The sequence below is a fragment of the Vulpes vulpes genome, chromosome 9 (genome assembly GCF_048418805.1).
Source record: "Vulpes vulpes isolate BD-2025 chromosome 9, VulVul3, whole genome shotgun sequence".
In the NCBI taxonomy this organism is placed as follows: Eukaryota; Metazoa; Chordata; class Mammalia; order Carnivora; family Canidae; genus Vulpes; species Vulpes vulpes.
The window spans coordinates 93,997,003-94,021,362 of NC_132788.1; the positions used below are offsets into that span (position 1 = coordinate 93,997,003).

Genomic DNA, 24,360 nt, shown 5'->3' on the forward strand with positions numbered 1-24,360 from the left:
CTTGCCCGCGGCAGCCGCATCCCTGAACCGCGGGGTCGTGTTTGTGTTTGACCCGCGGGCGCCCGCGGCGGGGCGCGCGGCCGAGGCCGGTGCCGGCGGGGCGGGGCGGCGCGGCGGAGGCGGAGGAAGAGGGAGCGGGAGCCCTGGGAGGCCGGGTGCCGCCATGGAACTGGGCCCAGAGCCCCCGCACCGCCGCCGCCTGCTCTTCGCCTGCAGCCCGCCTCCCGCGCCGCAGCCCGTCGTGAAAGCGCTGTTCGGCGCGTCAGCCTCGGGGGGCCTGTCGCCTGTCACCAACCTGACGGTCACCATGGACCAGCTGCAGGGACTAGGCAGGTGAGGAGGGGCTGGCGAGCGGTGCCACAGGCCGCTGCGCTCCCAGATGGCTCTCGGTGGGGCGGGCGGGGGGGATCTGGCTGGGAAACGGGTCCGGAGCCGGGCGAGACCTGCCCGCCGCTCGTGGGCCGCCCCGCTGAGCTGGGGCCCGCCATGTGCACCCTCCCCCCCCAGGCGGAATGTTGGGCGGGAGAGGCCGTTCGGACCCTCCAGGGCCGCCCTCAGCCCCGAGCCCGGCCCGGTAGGGGGTGGGGTCGGCCCGGGTTCCCCACTTAGGCTACCCATTTCAGATTGCTTTGTACTCTCCTTCTGTCCCAATCCAGGGAAGTTCTTTGTAATCTCCCCCCAAGAGGGCAAAGCAGACCCTTCAGGCGCCTCACTTCCACCCTTTCCTGAACCACTTCGCAGGATCTTAGCTTCCTGCGAGCTTTGTTCCTTTTCTACAGACACATGGCATTTTCTTTCCTGTCGTTTGTGCAAAATCCTCTTCGTTCCTCACCACGTGCACATTCCTGATGTCCACCCCTCCTTTCCTAAGGCCAGGCTTTTTATTCAACTCTCCATCCTCAGAAGCTCCCTGGACTTTTCCTTCTAGCAAAACTTGCATCACGGTGTTTCTGGTGGGGTTGCTTTCCCTTCGATTTTGGATGTCCCATTTTCTTTGTAAGCACATGTCTTGTACATTTCTAACCTCTGAAAAGCAGGAACTTGTCCAATTTATCTTTCATCCTAGCAGCTAGAACACATGCTCTCCCTTCAGAAAATACTCCAGCATCATAGTCCTCTTGCCTACAGTGTAACCCAGGCCATGCCTTCCCACCACTTATGCATCTTTTATATTCAAGTGCTGAGTGTTTTGGGTGGCAAAGTGGGTTCTGTGTTGTGGCCCAGAAGTAGATGATTGATAGCAGCCTGGATACTTGTCTAACCTCGTGGCCTGTCTCCTATGTGTAACCTTGCAGTTATGTTTTGGAAGTAGAAAGAGGGGCAGCTGGATGGCTCAGTGCTTGAGGCGCTCTGCCTTTGGCTCAGGTTGTAATCCTGGGGTCCTCGGATCCATCCACATCAGGCTCCTCCCCACAGGGATCCTGCTTCTCCCTCTGCCTGTGTCTTTGCCTCTCTCTTCCTGTCTCTCATAAATAAATAAATAAAATCTTTTTAAAAAATACATAGGGATCTCTGGGTGGCGCAGCGGTTTGGCGCCTGCCTTTGGCCCAGGGCGCAATCCTGGAGACCTGGGATCGAATCCCACGTCAGGCTCCCGGTGCATGGAGCCTGCTTCTCCCTCTGCCTGTGTCTCTGCCTCTCTCTCTCTCTCTCTCTCTGTGTGTGACTATCATAAAAAAAAAATAATACATAGAGTTCTTTCTCTTGCTTTCAGTGAATATGAACAGGCGCTGGAGGTGAGAAACAGCAGTCTGCAGAGAATGGGCTCTTCTGAGTCAACCGATTCAGGTATTCCTTTAGTCTCTACCATTTATTATGTGTGTACTGTGTGAGGATCAAAACTTGGAATGTGCTGTGATCGTGTGCCCCACCTAGGAACTTAGTCTGGTGACTACCTGAGACAGTAAACCAGAGTCATGGCATTCAGTAACCAATACCCTTAAAATAGGCCAGATAAGGCCCTATGGTAGTTTCTGGAGGAAACCAGCGTCAAGTGTCTGCATGGAGGTAGAGTGTGCTAGATCTTGAGGATGAGTAGGTGGGCAATGAACCATAACACCAAGACCAGAAAGGTGTATTGGTTGAAATGCAGGGCCAAATTATTGAAAGTGTGATGACATTGTTTCAGTGAGCCTGCCGTGGAGGAGATGGGCCCCGTGCATTTTACTCTAATTCACAACTTCATGCTACTGCAGGGTTTATATTTGCACAGATGCTTTAGGCTAGGGAACTACAAGAGCAAAGATCTTAAAATGGAAGCTTCTTAAGAACTAGGGATAGGATTCTTGTGGCAGCATGGCAAATGAGAATATCAGAACTAACACTTGACTTTCTGCAAAGTTATGTGGATCTCATGAGGAGAGGTGTGCAATAGGCAGACACTGGTGGGTCTGGGCCATACTGAGAGCAGTGTCTCTTCCACCTTGCTCCCTTTGGTGAGATGAGCACCTTACTTGGTGTTATTTTGTTAAAGGCCATGAATACTTGGCTTGTTTGTCACATGACTGATAAATGTATTTTTCAAAACCCCCAAATTAAAAAAAAGAAAAAACCCAAATTACACATATGATCTGACAAGATAAAATATTTGAAGTCAAAACTATTCCAGAAAACAGTTACCTATTCTTTCCATAGTCAGAACTCACAGAAAATTACCTGGGTAATCTCTATTTGAATAACCAACCATTCATTAGAAGATTATGTTTAATTCTCACATCCTGTTCCCTTGATGGTATTTGCAAATAGGTAAAGGGGATTGGTAGAAGATATACTATGAAAATGTTGAGACTTGTGCAAATATGAAGTTTTTGACAATTAGAGACACCACTTTAATTCTGGCAAAAGTCCAAGGTGTGAGTTGATTGATGGCTTAAAGAAAATACTAATAGTATTTTTGTTTATTTAATGACAAAGTGGCGTTTTGTGTATTATTTCCTGAGGTTTTTTTTTTATTTCCACAGGCTTCTGTCTAGATTCTCCTGGGCCCTTGGACAGTAAAGAAAAGTATGTATTCACTGCTTTTTTAAAATTTGTGCTTAGAAAAGACTTTTCTTAATTTTTTATTGAAATTCTTTGTGTTCTGGACAAGAGCCCTGGATTTAGCTAACCCTAGTAAAACTTCTGGATCCTATAAATAAGTCTGGTGCCTTTATCGAAAGTAGTTTGTGTTAGTAGTCGTTAAGACTTCCCGTCCTTTATTGTAGCTGTAATTTTTGGTGTTCTCTTGTTGGAATCTCACCCAAACTTTTACTTTACCCTCTGACATCATAGCCTTAAGAGAAATGTGTATTTTAAAAGAAGACCAGGCTTGCTCATTTTACCCAGAAGCCCAGTAATGTTGGGGGTGCTTGTGAGAACAGGACAGTCTCAGAAACCTGTACTTGCATCTTGCCTAAAATGGGAATGTTTGTGCCCTCCCCAAACTATAGGCTAGACACTGCATCTGCTAATATTTCTCTTGTTTTAGTCTCATTGTTTATCTTCTGATCTCATTGCAGCCTTGAAAATCCCATGAGGAGAATAAGTTTCCTGCCTGTAAGTTAATTCTCTTGTTTATCTTGAGTTAATTAGTATTATCTACCTCCTTAGCTGTTAGGGTGACCTTGATAGTAGGTAGACTTTCACTTGGACAGCAAAGACTACTTTTCTTTAGTCTTGTAGCACTCAAAACACATAAGCAACTCACCTTCAGTTCTGACTACCATTTTAGATACAGGAAGCATTCTTTTTTTTGCAAATGATGTCTGGGGATTGACTTGGCACCCTAAATCCCTGCTGAGAAGGCCATAGACCTATCTTGTGAGGTTGGATGGAAAGCCATGTAGCAGGATCTTCTGTTCCATGTTGTGACAGCGTAGAACCCTGGCCACATTTCTTGGTTCCCTCCTGCAGTGTATGAGGAGCTAAACCCTACCCTCCCACCACTGCCATTTTTGTTTTTCTTTTGAACCTGAGTTTCATTGAATTGCTTTTTGTACCCTTTTTTCAATGTCTTTTTTTTTTTTTTTCCCCATTTTGACAGCAGAAGCTCTTGGGATGTAGCCCAGCCCTGAAAAGGAGCCATTCTGATTCTCTTGACCATGATGTTTTTCAGCTGATGGACCAGGATGAGAACAAGGAAAACGTGAGTGGCATCAATATACTAACAGAGGATGGAGGTAAAGTCACAAGTGTCAGTGGCTTACAGAGGAGTGTGGCTGGGCTGCTTTCTGGCAGACTAGAGCGTCACCAAAGTCATGCATGGTCGTTGCAGTCAGAGAAATCTAGATTTGAATCCTGCTTACTAGCTGTGTGACCCATTACCTCTTTTTAGGCTTCATTTCTTTGCTTATAAAATACAAGTAGGAGTAACTTTTAGGGCATTGTGGAATGAAATAAGATAATGTATATGAAGCATTTAAAATGATTCCTGGCAAGGAGGAGTTGCTCAGATGGTACCTTTAGGAGTAATTATATCCATGAATGCCCTTATCCAGAAGGGTCTGCTCGAGGCCCTGCTTGTTTGTGCTCACCCTGGCGTGAGTTGTAAGCTTAGGGAAAGGCTTCTTGGCAGTATTTGTAAGAACAGGGCCAACAGGTCTCGGGGAATCGCAGAGTAACTGAACTGGTTGCTTAGAGGGTGAGCTTGTGATGCTCCATCCAAAAGAACACCCCGGCCTGGCTTTTCTCTCATACCTGCCAGGTGCCTTGCACAGGGTAGGCATCCAAAACAGTTCAGTGAATTGGCTCAACTTTTTTCTGGCCTTTATTCTCTCTATATCCTATGTCGATTTCATCCTGTATTCCATTGCCTGCTAAAATGCCACAATTCATAATCATCATCTTCTGACTTTGTGTACAACCTACTGCCTCCATAAATTCTCCCATTGATTCCCTTAGCAACTTGTGAGGTGTTCAGAGGGAGAATATGAAAGTGAGTTGAGTGCTGCCTTGAGTGCTTAGAGCACTGCCTCAGCCTCTGTGTATATAGTGCTTTCTACTGAACACACTGAAGCTGTACTGCTGCCTGGTTTTTCCCCTGCCCTTGGCTCTTCCCAGGGTTGCCTGCTTGGAACTTTGTTCCGGAGAGGGGGACAGCATAGGTGGTAGTTAAAGAGCTCTTGTGATCTTAGGCACCTCACTTAACCTGCAAGGCATCATTTCCTCATCTGTAAAATGGGGATGATCAGGTTGTAGTTGATGGTTATATGAGTTAATGCACAGGAAGTACTTAGTGCTGTGTCGGCATGCAGATACTCTGAGATTAGCCTGTGACCACTCTGAGCACTTACAAGCGAAGTGGCTATCTTGGGTAGGGAGATTATAAGTGCTTTTAAACTCAAAGTAAGGGGCACCCTGGGTGGCTCAGTGGTTTAGTGCTGCCTTCCGCCTGGGGTGTAATCCTGGAGGCCCTGGGATCGAGTCCCATGTCGGGCTCCCTGCATGGAGCCTGCTTCTCCCTCTGCCTGTGTCTCTGCCTCTCTCTCTCTCTCTCTCTCTCTCGTCTCTCATGAATAAATAAATAAAATCTTTTTTTAAAAAAATAAATAAAATAAAAAGTAAACTCAAAGTAAATGCAATCGTACAGAATGTCTTCTGTCACTTCTGGCTTTCACTCAACATGTGAGATTGATTCATTCATGTTGTTGAGTAAAACAATAGTTTTTTAAATTTCCCATTGCTTCTAGTATGGAGTACAATCACTATAAGTGGAAAATAATTACCTCCTGTTGGTTAGGAAGAAGGTGGAAAATATAAAATCTTGAAACAAATTGAGTGTGAAAAGTTGTGAGTCCCATTCACAGGCAATAATATTGAAGCACTTTGCTTTGGTTTTGAGGAAGTTGTTGCTTTGTGTACTTGGAAGATAATTATGTTTTTGTCAGGAAATAGTCTTTGTGGTGAGAGAAAAACATGCTGCCTTAGGAGTTAGCTGTCGACAGGATGTTTGAAAATCGTAGACACCGATCCAATGTTTGAGTGAAGCTCAGAAATCGGTAAACCCTTAGTTTGGAGGCAGTTACAAAGGTGAGCAGTGCCTGCTCCCTTGACTCTCACCCAAGCTACAGTTAGGGCCCTGGTTTTCATGGACAGTGGAAGATGTCTTGACTGCTATCTTGCAGGAAGCCTTTGAGTTTAAGAAGCCAGTAAGACCAGCATCTCGTGGCTGCCTGCACTCTCATGGACTTGAGGAGAGTAAAGATCTCTTCACACAGAGGCAGAACTCTGCCCCAGCTCGGATGGTATGTGCTCTGGCTTTCATGGGGGAGTTCCTGGTGGGAACAGAATTAAAGCACTCACTTTCACCTGGATTCAAAGACACTCTAGTAGCTCTTGTTGTCTTTTCCTTGACTTTTGAAATTAGATTGTCACATGTTTTGGTGGTTTTGATGTGCCTGGAAAGCAGACAGAAGCAGAGTGAGAGATGGTATGTTTGCAATATGGAACTTGAGCAAGGAATATTTGACTTTGTCAATCCTGAGGAAATAATCTGCAGGCATCCTGAGTCTTTCTTCTAAATGTGTGTACAGTGGAATTATATGTCTCGAACCTTGCTCTTTCATAGCGCCTCCTGAGTGCTAAGAGGTTCCCAACATGGTGGTGTTCGGGGACAGTACTTGGCTTCTTCCAAAAGTGGCTTATTAAGAACTGTTAAGGATTCTAGTGAATCCTTACCTCTGGGCTACTTGACAGTATTTGGGGCCACCTATCCCAGGGTTATTTTTTGCCAAAAAGAGGCATCACCATTTCCAAAGCTGCCTCCTGATGATCTGCTAGCGAAGGCTAGTGAGGCCCAACTTGAACAAAACGGCCACATTTGGTTTCCAGGTTTTCCTGGGGACTTGCATGTGAAAATATACAGTCTGGCTTGTGGTCTGAGGTTCACCCAGTATCATGGCTCTGTCTAGCATTTGCATAAGGCACTTTTATATATGTTCCTGTCTTTAATCTTCATAGGCCTGTGAAGTAGCTGGTGTTAACCCATTTTATAGATTGGGGACGTCTGGTCAGGGAGGTTGGGCTGATTTGCCAAAAGGACACACGTAGGTAGAACACTAGGATTTAACAAAATCTCCAGATTCCTGAGTACACAGTAATTCTTTAAGCACTGGGTATCCAAAACTAAGTATCTTTAGTGTGCCTCTTGAAGACTGCTGCATTGGGTTTTATTGTGGTCACCTGGCCATCTCTAATTATAGGTGACTTGTCCATCATTTGCTGTATCACATGTGCACTAGGGATACCAGAACCTCGGTCACAAATAATAGTAATACAGTGTGAGCCTTCAGAGGATATTGTTGTCCCACAATAAAGTCACCCGCCCCTTGGTTTGCTGGTTTAAAACTTGCCACCATCCCCAGAGTGCGTTCAGGTACATTTGTGGAGAATCAAAGGAAGCCTAGAGCTTCCGTGAGTGAAACAAGTTGGTACCTGAACCAGAGTAGGCCAGCTGCAGAGCAGATATCTCAGTAGGTGGGCAACTGACTCCAAAAACCAGAGGGCAACTTGAGGATTAATGCCATCCTGTCACAAAGAGATTTGGGTCTGAAGGATTCTCTGTAGGACTTAGGTTGAGACTGCTTCCTTACTGTGGAAAAAGATAACTGATCATTTTTCCTGGTTTTGGGAAGCACCTGGAAAAGATGTAATGGACTATCAGCAATGTTTGTATTAATAATGTTTCAAGTCTAGATGGTAGACTTATGAGCCATCTTTCTAAATTTCCTATATTAAATATATATTAGTTTTATGATGGGGCTTCCCCCAAAACAACAACATAGGGTTGCTTTTTGAGATTCCCCTATTTTTATTCCAGAAATGGTTCTCCTAGGAGAAAATGTAGTGGGGAGAGAGGCGTGGGCTTTGGAGTCAAACAGATGAGCCTTGTGATCTTGGTAACCTCTTGGTTTCCTGATTTGTTAAATACATAGAAAAGGATTAGCACCCCTGAATGTATCGTGAGGGTTTTTTTGTTTTGTTTTGTTTTGTTTTAAAGATTTTATTTATTTATTCACGAGACAAAGAAGCAGAGACATAGGCAGAGGGAGAACCAGTCTCCCCACGGGGAGTCTGCTGCAAGACTCAATCCCAGAACCCTGGGATCATGACCCGAGCCAAAGGCAGATGCTCAACCACTGAGCCACCCAGGCACCCCTGGGACTAAGCACTTAAGATGATATCATAGTGGCCAGCACACAGTAATTCCTCAGTTAAAAAACTGAGCACCTGTCATTCATTCATTCATTCATTCATTCATTCATTTATAAAGATTTTATTTATTTCTTCATGAGCGACACACACATACACACAGAGAGAGAGAGAGGCAGAGACACAGGCAGAGGGAGAAGCAGGCTCCATGCAGAGAGCCCGACGTGGGACTCGATCCCGGGTCTCCAGGATCATGCCCTGGGCTGCAGGCAGCGCCAAATCCCTGCACCACCGGGGCTGCCCGCACCTGTCATTTAAATTCCAAGTCTAATGGACCAGGATAGACTCTCTAGAATGAGGCCACCCTTTACTTCCGTAGGAGCTAAAGTTACATAAGCATTCTCCAGGACGCTCTGTGAGCAGAGATTATCTTCTCACCCTTCCCTATTGCAGCTGATTTTCATACTGTATCACAACCTGCATGTTGATCACTGTTCACCAATTATAGTCCTCTGATACAGCAAACTTTGCTCTTCGTCAAAGGCTCTCCCCAGATCCCACTGTAAGGTGAATTGCTTCTGAGAAGAGATTTTTGTGAAGGTTTCCAGGCCTGATTTTACTCAGGACCATGTATAGACATCAAATCCTTTAACACCTTAGGCTGCATTTTCTTTGAGTAAAATTTTACTTCTAATAAATGCAGTATGTTTCCTCATAAAATCTAGTGACCCATCCAAGGAAATCCAATCTGATCAATTATTAACAAGCTGTGAATTCTATCTTCCAGCTTTCCTCCAATGAAAGAGATGGCAGCGAGCCAGGGAATTTCCTTCCTCTTTTTATGCCCCAGTCCCCTGTGACGGCCACTTTGTCTGATGAGGATGATGGCTTCATGGACCTTCTTGATGGAGAGAATCTAAAGGTGCTGTGTGTGTGTGTGTGTTGTGTATGTATGTTCTTACTCATTCCACTAAGTACCCTGGAGAAGTCATGTGAGAAAGAACAATAATTCCCCAGGCCTTTGGGGTGACTGATATTTTTGTTCATTTGGTGAGAATTTATTGAGACTCTGCTCCCAGTTCGGGGTGGGATTAATGCCATCTTCAAAAGAAGACCTGAGAGGATCCTTCTTACCCTGATAGAGTTGACAGTCTATTCTGTGCAAGAGACCTGGAACTAGAGAAACGTAGGATGAGCTGGCGTAACACAGGAGGGCCAAAGGCTACCTCCTCATGTACCCTCAGGGTGGAAGGGATGCTTGTAGCTACATTCAGATGTCTGAATTGTGAAATGTGATGCTCTTCTGACCTTAACATACTGGGGAGTGGGAAGGAGGAGTGAACATTAGAGGTTTCATATCCAGGCCTGTCTGATACTTCTCAGAGGGAGAAGCAGGCTCCATCCCGGGACTCCAGGATCATGCCCTGAGCCAAAGGCAAGACGCTCATCTGCTGAGCCACCCAGGTGTCCCACTGCTGAATCTTTCTTTATAATAAATAGCTTTTCTCTTTTAGAATGATGAAGAGACCCCGTCATGCATGGCAAGCCTCTGGACAGCTCCCCTTGTCATGAGAAGAACCACAAACCTTGTAAGTTGTCCTGGTGTGTCTGGAGGGAGCCTTGAGTAATTAGGCCTCTGGGACAGAGTGGACTAGACTAAATGGAAAACTAATCCTTCTGTCCATATCACCACAGGGTTTCATCTGAGATTCTGTCTTTGGGCTTATGAGTTTCCCTTTGACTTGATTGGTCAAGTGTTCTCTGGTGTTGTAAAACACGCTGGCTCTTCAAGTTTTCTTTTATCTTCATTGGTATGTGAGGAAGTCTGGCTAATGTATATACACATAGTTCTTGTTTTGATAATTCCTAGTTTATCCCAGCCATTCTTGGTCAAGTTAATATTGTGTGTGTGTATTAATGTCCTATCGATACAACTCTTTCTTTCTAGTTTAAGATCTCAGGAAAATATCTGCTAAATTGAATTCCTCACAAGTGGCAGTGATTGATGACACCTTTGCGTTCTAAGCTGTAGGTGGAGGTATGGGTTAGTCTGGGGATTGGCTTGAGTTCGCAGGATGGGGCCTTGCTTGGCCTCAGAACACAGCATCCCTCTCAGCAGCTATTGAGGAACACACCTGCGTGGGCACTCTGAGCTCTTTAGAGCTCCTGTTTGCAAGATGGGGAGCTGGCTGTCTTCTCTCCCTGGGTCTCTGGCTCTCCTCTTTCCTAGGCTTGTTTGGTTGTTTTGTCCTTGCCTTTCAACATTTGCACAAAGTCTGCCAAACATTTGGAACACCATTTTATCTCTGTTTCCTGCTCAAAGGTTCTGTTTTATTTCAGGTATCTTCCATATGGAGTTTAGGATTATTTCGGAGCTTAAAGCTCCTGAGAGTATTACTTGTAGATAATTGAAATTTTAGATAATTTTTATGTTTTTCCATTTCTCCTGTATAGACTCACTCACAGCACGTATTTAGGACAGATACTTGTGTTTCTCTTGCCTAGTTTAAGTTAGAATTGCCTTTGACTCACCCAGGCATTTGGTTACAACTATTATGGATATAAGCATATCCCTGGATGACTACTTCATTGGAAAAGAGTCTGAAAGTGGCTAGTGAAGTTCCACCTCACGCCTTTGGAGCAGAGCCCCCCTCAGGCTCCCACAGGTTGACCTGCTCTAAGAGGTGGTCTGAGTTTGAAAAGGGTCAGGGTGCTTGCTGTGGCCGTTAATATTTGCTTCCTCCAGGAGTTTGAGGGGTCAGTAGATGAACTTTTAGTCTGTGCTTTCACAAAGAGACTTTTCTTTCTCTAGCCAGGTTGATAGGGTTTGTCCCACTGTCATCCTGAGTTACATCTTTGTTTAATTCAGATCCCATATTAAAACTTCACACTTCAAGCAGTAAGACAGCCAGGAGTAGGTTGTTTTTCCACGTCTTGGTCTCAGGGTAGTACTGGAGTTATGGAGCACCAGAGGGTGAAACAGACAGCAGCTTACCCTGGATGTGTGGCCTTGTTAAATGCATGCATGGGGCCATGTGTATCCCATTGAATGGATGGGCCTTGTGGACACTTAAGAGCAGTAATGTCCATTATCCTGGAAAGAGCCATATGCTGAAGTTGGGGGGCGATCCCTCAGAGAGGGCATGTTTACCCAGGGTCTCAGGATATGTGGGGACTTGTTGAGGAGCAGGATATATTTTATGAAAGAACAGTTCATCTCAGGACATAGCACGTAGCCCTGTGAAGCTGCGAATGGGATGTGCGGTGGGCAGGGGCAAGGTTGTGACAGATGTCACTTGTCTGCCAGTCTAAAATGTTTGGATGGATTTCCCCAGGGACACAAAGATTCAGTGAGTGTGACTGTTAACTGGAAAGGAGGAGGAGTCAGTTACAAACAGGCCACTCAGGAGCTGATTATGACTATTTGGCAAAGTGCTAAAGACTTTTTCTGTATTATGGGGAGAGGAGGGAATAGATTGAAGGAATCCTAAATTAGGAATGGGTGGTATTTAGGTTAATAGTGGTAAAGGAGAAGTCATGAGAGTGACACCAAAGTTGTCAGTGTGAGAGGCACTCTTAAAATATGTCCTTAATTTTGTTGGGTGTCTTTGTGTGCATTTAGTAGATAGAGAGCCTGCTGTCTCCTGCCTTCTCCAAAGCATTTGTGATGGTAGAGGTGTGCCCTCAATTATGCCGCCTTAAGTGAGTACAATCAAAGGTCAAGTGGAATGACAAGACTTAGGGATCTGGGTTTTAGATCCCACTTGAGCTACCCACAAATGGGGACCATTAGTGATACACTTTATCTGTCTACGTGTTTCCCAATTTGTAAAGTAAGGAGTGTTTTGTTTTTTGTTTTGTAAGGAGTGTTGATTAGGGGAAGGACCGCATTTGTTTCTAGCTCTAACATCTAGGGTAGTTGGAATAAGACTTCAAATATGAAGCCTTTAGTCTGAAGACTATTTGCCTTTTTTTTTTTTTTAAACATTCTCCTGTGTTTGTATCTCATCATCTAGCACCACACTTGCCGAACAGTAACTCAGAGATTTTCTATCAGTATATAGCCTATAGACTTCTGTTTCCATCAGAGATATTTTCAAACAAAGCTGGAAGCGAGGTATACAGCCTCACATTGTGCAAATACCTGGAGAACATTAGATACTGTCACAGTACAAATTCAGAGCCCCATATCCTTAGGTATACATAGAAATTGATAATTTTTTTTAGGTTTTATTTATTTTATTATTATATGTATATATATATTTTTTAGATTTTGTTTATTTATTTATTTATTTATTTGGGAGAAACAAGAGCTAGCTAGAGAGAGCACAACCAGGCGGGGAGAGGGAGAAGCAGGCTCCCCACTGAGCAGGGAGCCTGATGCAGTGCTTGATCCCAGGACTCTGTGATCATGACCTGAGCCGAAGGCAGATGCTTAAACCAACTGAGCCATCCAGGCACCCTGATATACTTACATTTTTAAACTATCACTGCCTATGAATTATCCTCCTGAGACCACTTAACAAGTTATAGTATTAAATTAATGTGCATAGTCATGAGGAAATAGATTATCTCAGTACAAATGCTTTGACTAAACTTACTAGGTCTCTTGAAAGACATAAATTATGTATAGAGTAAGGAAGCTTGGGAAATACCTATCAGGTTTTTTTGGGTTTTTTTTTTTGTTTTGTTTTGTTTTTTAAGATTTTATTTATTCATGAGAGAGAGGCAAAGACACAGGCAGAGGGAGAAGCAGGCTCCATGCAGGGAGCCCGATGTGGGACTTGATCCCGGGTCTCCAGGATCACACCCCAAGCTGCAGGCGGCGCCAAACCGCTGCGCCACCGGGGCTGCCCTTTTTGTTTGTTTTTTATTTGTTGTTTTAAGATTGATTGATTTAGAGAGAGCTCAAACAACCAGGGGGAAGGACAGAGGGAGAGAAAATCCTGAAGCAGCCTCCCCACTGAGTGCAGACCCTATGCAGAGTTTGATCCCAGGACCCTGACACCATGACCTGAGCAGAGATCAAGAGTCAGCTGCCTAACTGACTGAGCCACCTGGGCACCCCTCAAGATAGCAGGCTTTAATGGAAGATGGGTCTCTTTTTTTCCCCCCCTCTTAGGGCAATCGATGCAAGCTGTTTGACTCTTCTTCCACATGTAGCTCCATCGCCCGGTCAGTGTTAAAAAGACCAGACCGATCTCAGGAGGAGTACCTACCCGGAAATACGAAGCGGAGAAAGAGCATGGCTGGGGCCAGTCCCGAAGAGGTAGCAAGTCCAGAGAAACCCCAAGAGGTTAGTTTTGCAGGTACCTTTGTGCTCAAGAAGAATGATACTGTGTTTTTTCAGTTCTGAAATTTCCATTTTGTTCTTTGCTAAGATTTACTGTTTTTCATTTGTTTCAAATATGTTCGTAATTGGCTATTGAAGCATTTTTATGATGGCTGCTTTAAAACCCTTATCAGATAATTCCAACATCTGTGTTGTGGTGTTGGCCTCTATTGATTGTCTTTTCCTATTCAGGTTGAGATTTTCCTGGTTCTTGGTATGACAAGTGATTTTTCAATTGTATCCTGTGTGTTTTGGGTATTGTAAGACTCTGGGCTATGTAAATTTTCTGTTTTAGGCCTCTGATACTGCAGGGATGGTAAGCATTCCCCAGCACAGCCTCCCTTGACACAATGGGTGGGGTCATTATTGCTGGGTAGGAGTAAAGAGTTCAAGGTCTGCACTAGGCCTCTGCTGACACCATCCCAGTGGAATGGAAACTAAGCACTTAATGATAGCTGGGCGAGGGTTGGAAGTCTAAGCTCCCCACTTGCTGACCAGGCGTGTTGTAGGGCCTTCCTTTTTCCCTTAGTGTTTTGCTACAGTGGTGGTATTGCCTAAAACTTTTCTGTCTGGATAGGCTGCCTTTTTCCCAGTGCTTTGGCTTGGGGGAACAGATTTTTATAATTTTTAAAGAGCTGCATGAGGATCCTTGTTATGTTCCTGTTGTTATGATCTTGTTATCCTTGTTATGATCCTGTTGATTAAAATTTAGATTGTTCCTAGTTTTTTTTTTTTTAGTATTTTATTTATTTATTCATGAGAGAGTGAGAGAGGCAGAGACACAGGCAGAGGAAGAAGTAGGCTTCATGCAGGAAGCCCAATGTGGGACTCGATCCTGGGACCACACCCTGAGCCAAAGGCAGACGTTCAACCACTGAGCCACCCAGGCGTCCCTCCCTGTTTCTAGTTTTCAAATGCTATAAACAATTACAATATTCACTGTCCTTGCATGCTTATTTTGGGGGGAATAAATGGGGTTGCTAGGGCAAAACCTATGTACATTTACTATATTTACCCCCTCCCCCATTTATATATTCATTCATTCATTCATTTATGGAAGGAGAGGCAGTGGGAGGGACAGAGAGAATCTTAAGTAGGCCTGACACAGTTTTACCTCACAGCTCTGAGATCATGACTTGAGCTGAAATCAAGTCAGACACCTAACTGACTAAGCCACCCAGGTGCCCCAGTATCATTTCTAATAGTCTCCTAAATGCATTTCAAATTTGGGTTGAAATAACGTCTGTGCATTGCAATTGGTCACTAGGTCTCTTATTATTTGGGCTCCTGTGCTCCCATCTTTTTGTTTCCTTCTTGAAATTTAGTGATTGAAGAACTCAGGCCATTTGCCTTGTAGAAGTTCCCATAGTCCTTTGGGATCTTCTAATATTGTCTTCTTTCCTTTATATTGCCCATAAGCCTCTAAACACTAGGAAGACTTGATGAGATTGAGATTCCTTTTCTTTGGCATGAATATCTCATGGGTGATTTTGTTTACTTTAATCAGGAGACACATTGCTGGGAAGTCATTGATGATGATTGCCTAGATTTCATTTAACCAAGGTTTCAAAAAAGTGATCCTGTAGTTCTGTCATTTTTTTTTTTAATAGTTTTTTTTAGAAAGTTCTGTCATTCTTTCTTCATTTATTGGCAGAATGTTCCTCAAAGAGAAACTTCCGTGCATCAAACTCTTTGGTCACCTGTGGGAAAGGCAAAATGCATGCTCCCTCTCTTTAAAATAAACATATCTCCGTAAATGCTAACCATGACCAAGAAAGAACATTAGCAGCAGCCCAGAGCCCCTCCTGCGCTCTCTCCCTCAGTGACACTGATCTGAACTCTGTTGCTATAGCTGAGCTTTGCCTGTATTCAAATCTTATAAACTTGAAGTCCTACTGTATGTATTTCTTTTATGTTTGGATTCTCTTGTTCAGCATTACTTTTGTGAGAATCATCTGTTGTATGTGTCCATTCTGGTGAGTGTACAGTGTCTGCGGTTTTAGTTTTTATATCCCTGATAGTCATTTTTTTTGGTCCTGGATTTTCCCTCTCTGTATTGCTAGTCCAAGTGAATGCCCATTTTTCTATTGGGTTATCTCTTATTTGTGGAAGTACTGTATACGTTCAGAGAGGATTTTTTTTATTTTATTTTATTTTTTAAGATTTTATTTATTTATTCATGAGACATACAGAGAGATAGAGGCAGAGACACAGGCAGAGGGAGAAGCAGGCTCCATGCAAGGAGCCCAACCTGGGACTAAAGATTGTTTATCTTCTCACTCTGGCAAGTCCCGCATCAGGCTCCCTGCATGAAACCTGCTTCTCCCTCTGTGTCTCTGCTTCTCTCTGTGTGGGAGTGTCTCTCATGAATAAATAAAATCTTTCAAAAAAAAAAAAAAATAAAACGAGACCAAAAGTTGGCATGCTCTACCAACTGAGCCAGCCAGACACCCTCAAGCCCTAGTTTCTTTTTTCTTTTTTTTTCTTTTTAAGATTTCATTTATTTTTTTATTTTTTTAAATTTTTATTTATTTATGATAGTCACACAGAGAGAGAGAGAGAGGCAGAGACACAGGCAGAGGGAGAAGGAGGCTCCATGCACTGGGAGCCCGACGTAGGATTCGATCCCGGGTCTCCAGGATCGCGTCCTGGGCCAAAGGCAGGCGCTAAACCGCTGCGCCACCCAAGGATCCCTTAAGATTTCATTTATATATTCAAGAGAGAGACAGAGACATAGAAGGAGAAGCAGGTTCCCTGTGGGGAGCCCCATGTGGGACTCGATCCCAGAACTCCGCCAAAGGCAGGCACTTAACTGCTGAGAAACCCGTGCCAAGTCCTGGTTTCTTTTAGTGGAAAATAGTATTTAGAGACCATGGTATCCTTTAGGAATGCTCATTGTACCCCCCGAGAGAGAGCAGAGTGAGTGGAAACATACATTGGCAAGGGAAAGGAAGAAGAAGCTCCCCACTGAGCAGGAAAGCCAACACAGGGCTTGATCTCAGGACCCCAGAATCAGATTCCCAGTTGACTGAACCAACTCAGGTGCCCCTTAATTTCCCTTTTAAAAAAAAGGTAGAAAAGAAGGAAAATTTAGTTTCAGAACATTTCAGTTAGATGCTAAAATAATAGTAGAACTAGCCAGTGACCCATATTCTCTTTTTCAATCAAATAAGGAAAATGTTTTATTTGCTAAATATAGACATTTACATGTCACTCTTTTTAAGATTTTATTTATTCATGAGAGACACAGAGAGAGGCAGAGACACGGGCAAAGGGAGAAGCAGGCTCCATGCAGGAAGCCTGATGCGGGACTCGATCCCGGGTCTCCAGGATCAGGCCCTGGGCTGAAAGCAGGCGCTAAACCACTGAGCCACCCGGGCTGCCCTGTCACTCTCCTCCTGGTGACATGTTCTAGGTGAATGTTTTCAAAAGTCCTATTCAGAACCCTGGCCTCATTTTCTACCTCTGATTTGTTACAGATTCTACATCAGTCTTTATCCCTGATATCTTCCCCGAAAGGGACCATTGAGAACATTTTGGATAATGACCCAAGGGATCTTATAGGAGACTTCTCCAAGGTAATTCTAAGTAGATGCAAAGAGAGCTGCTCTGACTAGGTGATTTGGGCTTTAGGTGCTTCCTAGAAGGCTCCCCTGCCTTTCTCCCTCACTCAGTGGCTCTTGGCAATGCCCTTAAGGGGACACAATTTAACCTTTTTGAAGATAAGGAAACAGACTCATGATCAGATATATCTTGGTCTCTGTGGGACTATAGACCTTACTGGTACTAATCAGAGGAAGTAGGAAGCCACCCACCAGCCACCTTGGCTCCAACACAAAGGCCAGGCTCTTTGGAAACTGTGTTTCTGATTATAAAAATAGTAATGCAGTAAAGTACAAAGAAATAAGAATAAACCTGTAGCCTTACTACACAATTGTATATCCAAAGGTTATCTTAGAATATCCAAGGTTGATGAATTTAATTTCTCTGTTGTCCAGAGAAATATAGCCTTTGAAGGAGAAGGCCCTCAGGGGAGTGCAGAGGGAGATCTGCTGATGGCCTGATATGTATGGATTTGCTGAGTGGAAGAGTTAGCTGTCTTTGGGCTGTGGTGAAATATGAGGGTGGGACAGGGAATGTATCAGTAGCAGCTTGTTTATACACATAGGATGCATGTGAAGGCTACCAGAGCATCATTGGTTTAGCTAACATTTGTTGAAACACTTACTATTACATGTTAAGCAAAGATTCCAAAATTAAGTCCCAGTTCCTTCTCTCAAACAACTTATCCTGTGGTCAGTAAGACCTGTCATGCTGTCGACCACACAGTAGATGGAAGTTTTTTGAGGGCAGTGTGAGCAGCCTGGAAGAAATAAAAGGGAGTTGTCTCACCTAGAAGATTGTGGAAGGTATGGGTCTGGACCATATTTCATATTTCAGCCAGGTGAGTTTTGAAGAAAAAGGGACACATAAGGGGATTAAAAATAGGCAACAACTCCATCTGAATGGAAGAAGGAGCAAAGACTGGGTGTGTCTCCATTGGTGGAACCTTCCACTTGAATTGAAACTGGTTATATTTGTCATAATGACCTTGCCAATGGCCATGGGGATGGGTGAGCTCTTGATTCAGCCAGTTGCCTTAATGAGTAATTGCTGGTGTGCTTATAATTGTTATATTTATCAGCCTTGAGATTTGCTTAAAAAAAAAAAAAAATTTTTTTTTTTTTTTTTTTTAAGGGTTATCTCTTTCATACAGTTGCTGGGAAGCATCAGGATTTAAAATACATCTCTCCAGAAATTGTAAGTCCTCTTTTTGGATCCTGTCATCCATGAGGTATTTGGATCTAGTTGTTCCTGACAACCAAAGTTGATTCTCCTGGGTTTTGTCTCCACAGATGGCATCTGTTTTAAACGGCAAGTTTGCCAACCTCATTAAAGAATTTGTTATCATTGACTGCCGGTACCCGTATGAATATGAGGGAGGCCACATCAAGGTATGGGTTCTTTTATTTATTATTTTTAAGATTTTACTTATTTATCCATACAGGGAGTCCAATGTGGGACTCTATCCCGGGATCAGGTGTCCCAGAATCTGTGATTTTTAAAAGGGTGTGGGATGGTCAGGGTGCCTGGGTGACTTAGATGGTTAAGCGTCCGACTCTTGATCTTCAGTTCAGGTCTTGATCTCAGGGTTGTGAGTTCAAGCCCTGCACTGGGCTCTACACTGGGTGTGAAGCCTATTTTAAAAAATGAAAATAAGGGACACCTGGGTGGCTCAGCGTTTGGGCATCTGCCTTCGGCCCAGGGTGTGATCCTGGAGTCCCAGGATTGAGTCCCAGATCAGATTCCTTGCATGCAGCCTGCTTCTTTCTCTGCCTGTGTCTCTGGCTCTCTCTATCTGTGTTTCTCACGAATAAATAAATAAAATCTTTAAATAAAATAAAATTAAAACGTAAAATAAAGGAGAGAGGTGGTAACATCTGGCTACTTAATAGCTCATGTGCTGGTTTTGAGATTTTAATTTTTTAATATTAATATTAATTTCACACATAATATATTTTTTTAAGATTTTATTTATTCATGACAGACACACACACAGAGGGAGGGAGAGAGGCAGAGACACAAACACAGACAGAGGGAGAAGCGGGCTCCATGCAGGGAGCCCAACATGGGACTCGATCCCGGGTCTCCAGGATCACGCCTTGGGCTGAAGGCGTTGCTAAACCGCTGAGCCACCAGGGCTGCCCTGGTTATGAGATTTTTTAAAAGACAATTTGATTCCTAGTGCACTGAAGAACGTTCCCTGCCCTACACTGCTCTTCACCACATTGTACAGCAAATGCTGCCTGTCCTTTGCCTCACACCATCACCATCAAGGGCATTTTTAGGTGGTGCCCACTGATTTCTAAGCCAGGCCTGGGCACCCCAAGGCTTCTGACCAGAAGCCAGTCTGGTGACATGTCCTAATCTATGCTATACTTAGTGGTGCCTCTAAGTCTGTAGTTGAATTAAGCTGCAGGGTGGAGGGCAGGCATTGGGTCATGCTTTCCCAGGAAAGAAGTAATTGGTTGTGCCAACTTCATCTTTTAACCAATAAAATAGGGTTGAAATACAATTAAAGGGTACATTAAATAAATACAACATTAGTATTTGCCAGTGTCTTAGTAGCTTTCAAAAGTTCCGAATTCATAAATACCACTCCTGTCTGCCATAGTCATAACAGAATATGAGGTGCCCAATTACAGGTGACTCTCACAGAAGAATCATTGGCAAGTATGTTATGCCCAGGTTCCAAGAGTCTCTGGTGCCTTCACAGGGTGCAGTGAACTTGCACATGGAAGAGGAGGTTGAGGACTTCTTACTAAAGAAGCCCATTGTACCTTCTGATGGCAAGCGCGTCATTGTCGTGTTCCACTGCGAGTTCTCTTCTGAGCGAGGCCCTCGCATGTGAGTACTGCATGAAACTGGGCTCTGCGGCTCAGGCCTGCGGAGACTGGTGGGATGTGGCAATGGATGGCTCACCCTCAGGGCGTACTTCAGCATACTGAGCAAGCACCCTCTCCCACATCCTGAATCATTTCCATGCCTTAGCCTGCGCACATGACTTGTAAATGTTCACTTTTGTGAAATTTCAAATTCATGTGTAGCAGATGTGTGCCCAAATCCTTATCTATTAAGCAGTCGATTTGATGAACAGCTTCCTTGAGTATGGCTTTTTATAGGCTTGACCTATCAGTTTCTGTGGCCAAGGGCTTTAGGCCTTCTCCAGCCCAGCCCTGTCTCTGGCTAGTATGGTAGGTGCTGGGAGTACAGAGGGCCAGCTGGAGACGGGGGTGAGGGCTGAGGCTGGGTGGAATGCAGCCTTGATTGGGGTAGGACAAAGTAGACTTTTCATAGGCCCCCTAAGCCTGGATCCTTGTGCAGACTTTTCATGTTGAACCAGTTCTAAAGTCAGGCCACACGGGGGCGCCTGGGTGGCTCAGTCTGTTAAGTGTCAGACTCTATGCTAAAGTTGTGAGATGAAACCCTATGTGGGCTCCATGCTCAGCGGGGAGTCTGCCTGAGATTATTTCCCTCCCTCGGCTGCCCCCTTCTCCCTGCTCACACATGCTCTTGCTCAAACATAATGTTTTTATTTATTTTTTTTTTAATTTTATTTATTTATTCATGAGAGACAGCGAGAGAAACAGGCTCCCTGCAGGAAGCCCGATGTGGGACTCGATCTGGGGACTCCGGGATCACGCCCTGAGCTGAAGGCAAATGCTCAACCACTGAGCTACCCAGGCGTCCCTCAAATATAATCTTTTTTTTCTTTAAGAAAATAAAAAGGCCACTTGCCCGCGTGTGCTTCACCTGACTTCATCAGCAGCTTCTGTTTTGCTGCATTAGCACACATAGAATTACACACACAACTACAACAGGAACTTGTCTCCCCACCAACCTCCTGAGGACAAGGACTTGTCCTGCATTAAGCACAAAACTGTGATCACATGAAGGGGTAGGATTTGGGTGAGGACTAACGTTCACTCACTCTACAGGTACTTCCCGTTGCCTCTCACATGCGAAATAGTGTTCTGATTACTGTGGAGAACAGCAAAATGTAGGAGAACAAAAAGCCCCGCCTTCACGGAGCTTGCATTTCAGACTGGGCAGGAGCAGACAAATATAATAAATAATATGTTAACTACTCTGTGTTAGAGTTAGAACTACTCTGTGTTAATAAATAATATGTTAACTACTCTGTTTCAGAGACAAATAAGATGAGAGGTGGGTGCTCCCAGGAAGTTTGGAGGAGCAGCAAGGGGGCCAGAGTGGCTGGAGTAAAGGGTGATGGGGGAGGAGGCAGGGGCAGGGTACCCAGATGGGGGCCACTGTAAGGACTTTGGCTTTTGTACCAAGGGTTGGTAGGTAAGAAGCCATACCAGGTGAGGGTATTAGTGAGAGTATTTAGTATTCCATGCAGGGGTACAAGTAGGTGCCTTGAGGCAGGAGCAAGCTCGGCTGCTGGCTGGCTGGCTTGTTTGTTTATTTATTTATTTAAATTTTTGATTTATTCATGAGAGACACACAAAGAAAGGCAGAGGCAGAAGCAGGCTCCCTATTAGGAGCCCACTGAGGGACTTCATCCCAGGACCTTGGGATCATGCCCTGAGCCAAAGGCAGACACTCAACCACTGAGCCACCCAGGCATCCCAAGCTCTGCCTATTTAAAAGCCACAGGAAGAAAGCAGCTGGCTTAGTTAGGAAGTGAGGGAGGGACCCTAGTGGTGAGGAGCTGGAGGGTGTGGTGAGCGGAGATTGCAATGGGGAGCCATCACTCCACATGAGGTGTGGGTGGTAGCATAGAGGACCGTGGGCAGGGGCCAGACAGTAGGGCCATTGAGCCTGGAGGAAGGACAGCTTGGGAGAGACCATCCATCTCCCTATGAACTCTTCCTAAAGACCACATGTGGCCTGGGACCCACAGCTCAATGCTGGTTTCTAAGAATGACTGAGAAAGTGAGAAGTTGTGTGTCAGGAGTATTCGCTCGGGACTGCTGTGCTCACCGTGCCGTTGGTTCGGGTTGCCCCAAGTTAGGAGAGCTAACCTTGCTCTGTCCTGCCTCCTCGCTGCTAGGTGCCGGTACGTGAGAGAGAGAGATCGGCTTGGTAACGAGTATCCCAAACTCCACTACCCGGAGCTGTATGTCCTGAAGGGCGGGTACAAGGAATTCTTCCTGAAATGCCAGGTGAGGCGAGGTCTCTGGAGAGCACAGTGCACCCCTCACCCAGGCTGGATGGGCAGATCCGTGTGCTTGTCGTGGCTGTCTCTTGTTCGGGGTCTGGGGATTTGCCTCACACAAAGAAGGGCCCTAGGCCCTGCTGCGCATCCCAGCCTTGCAAGCCCAGATGGGGGGAGAGCCGGCTTAGGAGTGTGAGGCATGGGCCCCTCATCTCGTCCTCTGTCGTCTGCAGTCTCACTGCGAGCCTCCCAGCTACCGGCCCATGCACCATGAGGACTTCAAAGAAGACCTGAAGAAGTTCCGCACCAAGAGCCGGACCTGGGCAGGGGAAAAGAGCAAAAGGGAGATGTATAGCCGTCTGAAGAAGCTGTGAGGGCGGCCATGCCAGACAGCAGCAGCCTGAGCTGCCCTCTGTGCCTCCCCCCTTCCCTCTTGGCTGCAGAGAAACCTGAGCAAAGGGACCAGCCACGGGCATGACATGTGGAGAGAGGACCCGGGGCTTGTGCGCCTACTGCTGCACTTGCGGGGCTGGAACATCCTGCCGGCCACGCCTCTTCTGTCTCTGTAAGACCTTCTCCTTCTGCCTCGGGACTGTCTGCCAGGGCTGTCGCCTGCCACAGTACGGTTCTGGGTACTACTTCAAGAAGTTCTGACTTCTCAACACCACCACTGTCGGACAGGCCACCTGGGGCCTTCCTAGGTGCTGTTCTATGGGGTGTGGGGCGGGGGCGGGGAGAGAAGTCCACGAGCAGAGATGCTGCTGGCCAAATACCAAAGACAGCCTGGGAAGGGAATGGTCTTTGTGGGATAACCCATATCTTTAATTTATTCAACTTCATCAATCACTTTAATTTTTTTTTTTTTTTAACTCCTGGAGACTTATTTAACTGCTTCTTTAAGTCATAATACTGCCATTCTGGGTAGGGTTTTATCATCCCAGGGACTACCTCTGCTTTAAAAAAAAAAAAAATGGGGGAGAAGAGGCAAACTTGTGTTGAGAGACAGAACCAGCTCTGTCACCCCCAGGGGGCACTGTGGTACTGGGGCTGCTGCTATTTAAAGCCAAGGACTGAGGTACTGGTAGGAGCAGGCACAGGACTCCGACTTGGCTACAGGACATAAGCTAAACCTCCCAGACCTACCTCGAAGGCCACTGAGATCTGTGGGGGAGTGACCCTGTTCTTCCTCACCCCGGCTCCTTGTGATGTTGGCTGGTATAGGAGTCACAGTCAGGAAAGCACTTCAGACAGCTTCCATTGGACCACCCCCAGGCCAGTGTTGAAATGTGGTAGTGTAGGTGTCCTAGAGTAGGCGGGGACCAAGGCAGGGGGGGCTCTGTGGGATGGGGGAGGGGAGCATACACCGAGTGTCTTCTATTACTCTGATACTCTTGAATAGCTTTTAATTTTCTAAAAATAGGCATTTTATGAGTCAAGGAGTATCAAATCAGTGTTGGCTGGGCCACCCAAGAGTGAAAATAGGGGCTGGAAGCCCTGGGCTTTAGGAGAGGGCTGTGGGTGCTGGCATACAGATAGATGACTGTATTAAATGTGTTTCTCAGGAGGCAGCGTGGTGGATTTTGAAGGTAAAACTTTAGGTTTATCATGTTTGAATTTGAGGGACAGGAAGTGATGAATCATCACTAGTTGCCCCCTCATCTAACCCCTTGGAAATGGGGGTCTCAGAGGAACAACTCCTATCCAAGGAGCTGGGGTTGACTTGGTTGATTCTGGACAGGCCTACTGGTCTCTGCTTATCCCCACCAATAGGCACCAGCTTCTTCACCATCTTTGCTCCATTGGGGTGTAGCCAGCTTTGTCTTAAACACAAGAGCCAGTCTCCCTGCTTACTTTGCTTCCCCCTTTGGGGGGTAGGGAGGGAAGCAGTGGTATAGGAGATGGCTTGTTGCTGTTATGGGTTTGAGTTGCATTTGGCTATAAAACAATCTTGTTAGAAAAAGTAAGTGGGGAGGAGGGGAACGGGAAGAAAGGAAGGCCTCTCCCCCTCCTCTCACCACACATTGAGACACATCTCAGTTGGTCTCTAATCTTGTTTGTAGGGATTCTGTTGGTTGAATGCCTGGGAAGGGAGGTGGGATGGCCTTCAGATTGGACCAGCTTACCCAGCATGGCCGACCAACTGTTGCAGGCTCTGAAAATAAAAACAGTCCTGAACCCA

General features: G+C 45.4%; 1 protein-coding gene across 6 annotated transcripts; it reads left to right on the top strand.

Annotated features, from left to right (window-relative positions):
* On the top strand, positions 1-24,360 carry CDC25A (cell division cycle 25A). 6 transcript variants are annotated; one of them, XM_025988910.2, is made up of 15 exons: positions 1-333; positions 1,715-1,788; positions 2,961-3,003; positions 3,498-3,534; positions 4,022-4,123; positions 6,102-6,221; positions 8,915-9,049; positions 9,642-9,716; positions 13,250-13,423; positions 16,939-17,037; positions 18,197-18,259; positions 18,355-18,453; positions 19,776-19,906; positions 22,077-22,188; positions 22,415-24,360. In XM_025988910.2, exons 1-15 carry the CDS (start codon positions 164-166, stop codon positions 22,553-22,555), a joined length of 1,575 nt encoding a protein of 524 aa, XP_025844695.1. In that variant the 5' UTR covers positions 1-163; the 3' UTR covers positions 22,556-24,360. The 6 variants fall into 6 exon arrangements, with proteins under 6 accessions (XP_025844695.1, XP_025844701.1, XP_072577111.1 ...); XM_025988916.2 differs by having other exon boundaries at positions 91-333; positions 4,025-4,123; XM_072721010.1 differs by having other exon boundaries at positions 91-333; positions 4,094-4,123.

Excerpts from the sequence above, each read along its gene's own strand:
- CDC25A (XM_025988910.2), top strand. The coding sequence starts at position 164 with ATGGAACTGGGCCCAGAGCCCCCGCACCGCCGCCGCCTGCTCTTCGCC. Across the intron at positions 334-1,714 it reads CAGCTGCAGGGACTAGGCAG|TGAATATGAACAGGCGCTGG; the intron begins GTGAGGAGGGGC and ends TCTTGCTTTCAG. Across the intron at positions 3,004-3,497 it reads CCCTTGGACAGTAAAGAAAA|CCTTGAAAATCCCATGAGGA; the intron begins GTATGTATTCAC and ends ATCTCATTGCAG.